At 45.1% G+C, this 5,607-nt stretch overlaps 1 protein-coding gene across 1 annotated transcript; it reads left to right on the forward strand.

Moving 5' to 3' along the window:
• Positions 1-463: 463 nt before the first annotated feature.
• LOC108166006 (uncharacterized) lies at positions 464-5,105 on the forward strand. Its single transcript, XM_017303479.1, has 2 exons — positions 464-2,502; positions 4,870-5,105. Exons 1-2 carry the CDS (start codon positions 934-936, stop codon positions 4,978-4,980), a joined length of 1,680 nt encoding a protein of 559 aa, XP_017158968.1. The 5' UTR covers positions 464-933; the 3' UTR covers positions 4,981-5,105.
• Positions 5,106-5,607: the final 502 nt, after the last annotated feature.

Here is a 5,607-nt window from a genome sequence, read left to right on the forward strand (position 1 = left end):
CTCCATAAACTACCTCTAGGGTAAGACCCAAGTTTTGGGGATTTTCCTGACCTGTTGGACAGAGAACTGGGCAGTAGTGAGTCCGAGGAGTTGGGAGATGTAGGCGGGACTTACTACTGGGGAGTAACAGACAGTACCGTGATTTGGGTGGAGCATGAGAGTGGTTAGGTAAATCTACGCTTTTTTTATTGACTGAATGAAAATGACAAAGTCACAACATGTCAAAAACAAACATTAAAAAAACCAAAAAATCACTGCTCCTACTGTTTACAAATCAATCTTGTTATAAAGGCTCAAGAAAAGACTAAAATATTAAATAATAATTAATAAATCTTGTCGTGAAACCTGGCTGGACCTGGTTGAGATCTTTCCAGGACACACAGAAAACGGGTCACAAAAGCCTGGAGCTACTAGTAATCTTGTATTATGATTTAATGATGACTGAAACTCATGTAATCTTTGTTTTTAAATGCAATATGAATTTATTATGTTTTAAAGATGAGTAAAATACATTTAACCCTTTCTTTAAAGGTTACAGGTTGGAGGGTAGAAATGAAAAGACCAGAGATAAAAAGTGTCTGATGCTGTGTTACAAATATAGGCTGGAGGGGTGAAAGAACAGTTAAGCAGAGAGAAGAGAGGTAGTGAGATTTTTAGGCTATATCTGCACTAGGTGTTGTCCGTTAGAGTTGGGAGGTGTTATGGGCGTGGCTGATTACTGTGTAATAACAAGATGGTGTCCCTGGGTGGGCCACAGGAATCCTAGTGGACCCGCAAGTCAGGGGGACTTACAACTACCAGGAATGTGCAGATGTTGTGAAGAGACTGAGAGTCTACAGGGAAGCTAGGAAGGAAGAAGAAGCCAGAGGACCGGCCACGGACAGCGTAGCCGAGGCCCCTTCACGGCTCCCTAGCAGGACCGGATCTCCAGGGATGCAAGGGGGTCCACCGACCAGGTACACGATGGTTCTGTCTTCGGACTCCGATAGGGAGGAATTACCACCAGGGGCATCAGTGCCTCAAGGGTCCTCAACCTACTCGCGCTCAGAGGATCAAGAGAAAAGGGGGGAGGAGGACCATCCCCTGCCAGAGACACCCCTGAAAGAAGCAGCAACAGAGTTCTCCCCACCAAGATCGAGGGCACTGGCCTTTCAACCAGGAGCCTGCAGTACCGAGAGGAAGATGTTGGCACCTGAGGAGAGTGCAGAGTGGAACAGTAACGATAAGGGCAGCGAGAACATGGAAGGAGCACAGGAGGAGGATCAACGGCCCAGAAAATTGACTCAAAAATCCGGCCTCCGGCAGATGGCCCTGGAGCTGGCCCCGCTGCCTCAGGAGACCTCCCACATTGGAATGCTGGCGGCACCCAGTGTCTACCAAGTGGTGGGGGAACCTTGGGACCTCGAGGGAGATGGCCTCGTAGTTTTCACCAACCATCAATACAGGATCCATAACCGCTGGTTCAGAGAGCAGCTGAGGACCAGAGCAGGGCCAGGTTACCATCTGGACGAACATGTAATACAAAATGCCAACGGTGAAGGGAGCGAAGGAGAGATTGTGATGCTAAATGGTCGCAATCTGCCCTACTGCGTGGTGATCCTCGTCCCGATCGTCCCCTACGACAGGAGGATTCACACGTTGGAAGCTTATCGGCGAGAGATGTGGAGTGGATTAAAAAGAGGGCTCATGGCGGCTAACAGCCAAGAGATGAGGCGAGTGATGGTGAGTGTGCAAGGACTGAGATCTGCAGATTTGCCGTGGGAAACAGCCCAAGCCATGGCTGAGGGAGGAGTAGTGGACCTGGCTAAGAACTACGGTTTTGGGTTCCAGGAGCTAGTAGTAGTGATTGACCCCAAAAAGCACCACATTCAGAGAGACGGAGTAGTCCGGATGGCGGCCGTACTGGAGGAGAATCTACGCGATGGCCGCCCAAAACCAGAGATTGAGAAGCATTCCCCGACGGCTGGAGAAGCTGAGCCGTCGATTCTTCCCCTGACCAGGATAAAACTGAAAGAACCCCAACTTGGATCGGGGCCAGGGACAGAAGGATATATCAAACGGGTTGTGTGCGAGCCATATGATGACGAGCAAGAGGAACCAGGTCCTGAGGAAATAAGGATTAAAACATCGCCCGGAGAAGGAACAGCAGCGATGAAGCCAGTTAGGATTCCACCGCTGAACCCCCTGGAGGGGGAGCCTCTCCGACAGCCGCAGTATGAGGACATCAGCGACCCGGAGGATGAAGAGGACGGGGCCTTTTCCGGCCCTGTGCAACCTGTTGGGGAATACAAGTCGCTGCGGATGGGACAGCGTCGGGGGCAGAAGAAAGGAACCGAGATCTTCAACATCGAGAGGGCTTCAGAGAGGATGGCGCGCAACATAACCTGGGGACCTGTCCACGCCAAAGATGGACGACGTACCTACGTTCCAGAAGTCGGCCAGAAGGAGTACCAGATCCCAGCGGAGTGGGCCCAACGCCTGGAAGACCGCGTCACATTGAAGGTAAAGGCAACTATGAGTGAATGGGCTAATATATTAATATCACCTTCCTGTGCAACACTGGCTGCTTGCCAGCCCCTCACTGCTAATTAGGTCAGCGTATGTTGGGATTATGCACGATGTTATGCTGCGGAGGATGAAGAAGGCCTCCTTCAAGTACGCCCAAGAGTCCCAACAAAAACTTGATGAGGTGTCGGCGGATGAAGAGGACCAGCCAGCAACTCCACCAGCTCCTGCTCATCAGACCCCAAGAGCGCCTCCAGACGACAATCTAGACAACAAAAAGGGCAAAAGTAATTAAATATTAAAATAAAAAAGTTAAATTAATAAGAAACATGTTATTGGGCTAATATTTAAAAATCTTCCATTAACTCATACAATTTTACTGCGTTTAAATTCTAAATTTTTTTCAGAAATCTTTTAATAAGAGTTTACTTAGAGCAGTGAATGAGAGGGAGCATTTTGTATATCAACATTTATGGATAGAATCCATCCATCCATTTTCTTGCACCCTTTTTCCCTCAGTGGGGTTGGGAGGGGTGCTGGTGCCCATCTCCAGCCAACGTTTCGGGCAAGAGGCGGGGTCACCCTGGACAGGTCGCCAGTCTGTCGCAGGGCAACACAGAGACACACAGAGACACACAACCATGCACACACACACTCACACCTAGGGGCAATTTGGAGAGGCCAATTAACCTGACAGTCATGTTTTTGGACTGTGGGAGGAAACCGGAGTACCCGGAGAAAACCCACCATGCACAGGGAGAACATGGAGACTCCATGCAGAAAGACCCCAGGCCGGGAATCGAACCCAGAACCTTCTTGCTGCAAGGCAACAGCTCTACCAACTGCGCCACTGTGCAGCCTATGGATAGAATATTTGGTTTAAATAATCAGGACATTGACTAAAAATTCAATTTTTTTTATGCATAAGCCAAAATGAATGTATTGTAAGGAAAAAAGATCCACATTTAATGTTTTAGAAGACAAAGTTACAAAGTTGATCCCATAAGTCTGATCCTTCTTTACATTCGTAAAACAAGTTTTTAGTTGTTTGCAATTGAGTTGTATAAAAAAATACATTTCTCAACATTAAGATTAAATCTCTCATTTGAAGGCTATAAGGTATTTATTATTTTAAAAAGTAATTTTTTATATTTAGGAGGAATTGGAAATTTCTAATAATTTGTCCTAATTTTGACTACCATACATTAATCAAAGATTTGTAAGAGAACTTTGCTTTTTGTTCTTCCTGGGTGCATGCAATTTATTGAATACTGCTTCAAAAACCTGTAACTGCATTTATTATCTCTAATGTACTCGTATGAATGCTGTTTTTGCAAAACCGATTAAGTGAACACAGGGAAATCTACAAAACAGATTCAAAATGCAACGTTAGATGTATTTCTTTAATTGTTTAAAACTATTATAATGTGTTGAGTTCTGCTCCAGGACAAGAAATTTTACAGACACCAGCCACTGACTACAATGTTTAAAATGAAAAATATTCAGCAAACACCAGGAAAACATACATTGTTGAGCTCACATTGCCCAAGTTTAGTCAGATCTTTGAAAAAATTATATTTTGTGTATATTTTATTTTGTGCTTTATCCATAGAACCTGTTTTGTCCCTCTTCTGAAGAATCACTGAAAAAACATTTAATATGCACTGACCATTATTTTATCATTAATATAACTATCACTATTGTAGATGTTTTGATTTTTATGCTTGTTTCTGTATTTATCATCAAGATAATTTCCCAGAGAACAAAAAAGTCATGGGAATAGAAATTATTTTCACCGGCGTCTAAGAAAAATGCAAAGGTAGGCCTAACAGCATCCAATCAGAGTGGAAAATATATTCTTATTTTTGCCATTTTCTAGTTGTTAAATATTCCACAAAATGACCAGATATAAGATGTTCAACATGCCAGTTTAAACTTTGAACTATTTGCAAACGACTGAGCTGCAGCATTAAAACATGGATAGAACTGTAACTACATTAATTATAGCTCTTCTTCTCTTCAGTGTTTCTGTTCCTGGTGGTGCAGCTCTGTGCTGCCTTCAGGAGAATGGGACATCAGAGTATCATCAATAAAACTACTATATAAAGTACTCAGGGACCTGTATGGATCAAATCGCATCCCGTAACGGTTCAACATGGGACACCACATTTAACAGCCAAATACGGGACGGTTCCACATTTTAAGGGACGGGTGTCAACCCTACTCGTGCAGGATATCCAGATGCTTCGTCTCACACTGTTTGCCCTTGGCTTTGAGATTACACCTGGCAGCCTGACGTTCCCGACCGCAGCGCCAGCATCGACTGTTTGCTTTAATCCACTCTGTCCTCTGCTCTACTGACAGGATTTTGAAGTTGCTGCACTGGTTCCAATAATGAAGCTCCGTATGACAGAAGGGACGGTGTTTCTTTGGCTCGTCCTGAGAGATCTCTCTCACAGCTGGAGTCTCATCTGATTTCATCTTTGACTGAGGAGACTGACCGCCAAGTAGAATCGCTGCAGATCTTTGTGACATGTGCCATAAAACCATTCATTTTAGCTTTTAAACTGGTTCTTTTGATCCTGTGTCCAGACAGAGGGATAATCAGTAGCCTAGCATTAATTAATTTAATTTCACATAATTATCGCGGTAGAAGCCATTTGTTTGTTAAATACTTAATTAAACATATTTACCGTGTTTGATGTTTGTTGTAAATGACGTAAACTCACAGATGAACGAGGTAATTAGTCCAAGTTTGTCGTTTATTGAACGTTCAGAAACTACAGCAGCTGTAAGGAGCCACAGCAAAGGTCCTGCTGCTCTCAGCCAATCAGAGGATGACCTGCTGCTCTCAGCCAATCAGAGGACCTGCTGCTCTCAGCCAATCAGAGGACCTGCTGCTCTCAGCAAATCAGAGGACGACCTGCTGCTCTCAGCAAATCAGAGGAGGACCTGCTGCTCTCAGCCAATCAGAGGACGACCTGCTGCTCTCAGCAAATCAGAGGAGGACCTGCTGCTCTCAGCCAATCAGAGGACGACCTGCTGCTCTCAGCCAATCAGAGGACGACCTGCTGCTCTCAGCCAATCAGAGGACGACCTGCT

This window comes from Poecilia reticulata, unplaced genomic scaffold (genome assembly GCF_000633615.1).
Source record: "Poecilia reticulata strain Guanapo unplaced genomic scaffold, Guppy_female_1.0+MT scaffold_293, whole genome shotgun sequence".
In the NCBI taxonomy this organism is placed as follows: Eukaryota; Metazoa; Chordata; class Actinopteri; order Cyprinodontiformes; family Poeciliidae; genus Poecilia; species Poecilia reticulata.

Excerpts from the sequence above, each read along its gene's own strand:
- LOC108166006 (XM_017303479.1), top strand. The coding sequence starts at position 934 with ATGCAAGGGGGTCCACCGACCAGGTACACGATGGTTCTGTCTTCGGAC. Across the intron at positions 2,503-4,869 it reads AAGACCGCGTCACATTGAAG|GATTTTGAAGTTGCTGCACT; the intron begins GTAAAGGCAACT and ends CTCTACTGACAG.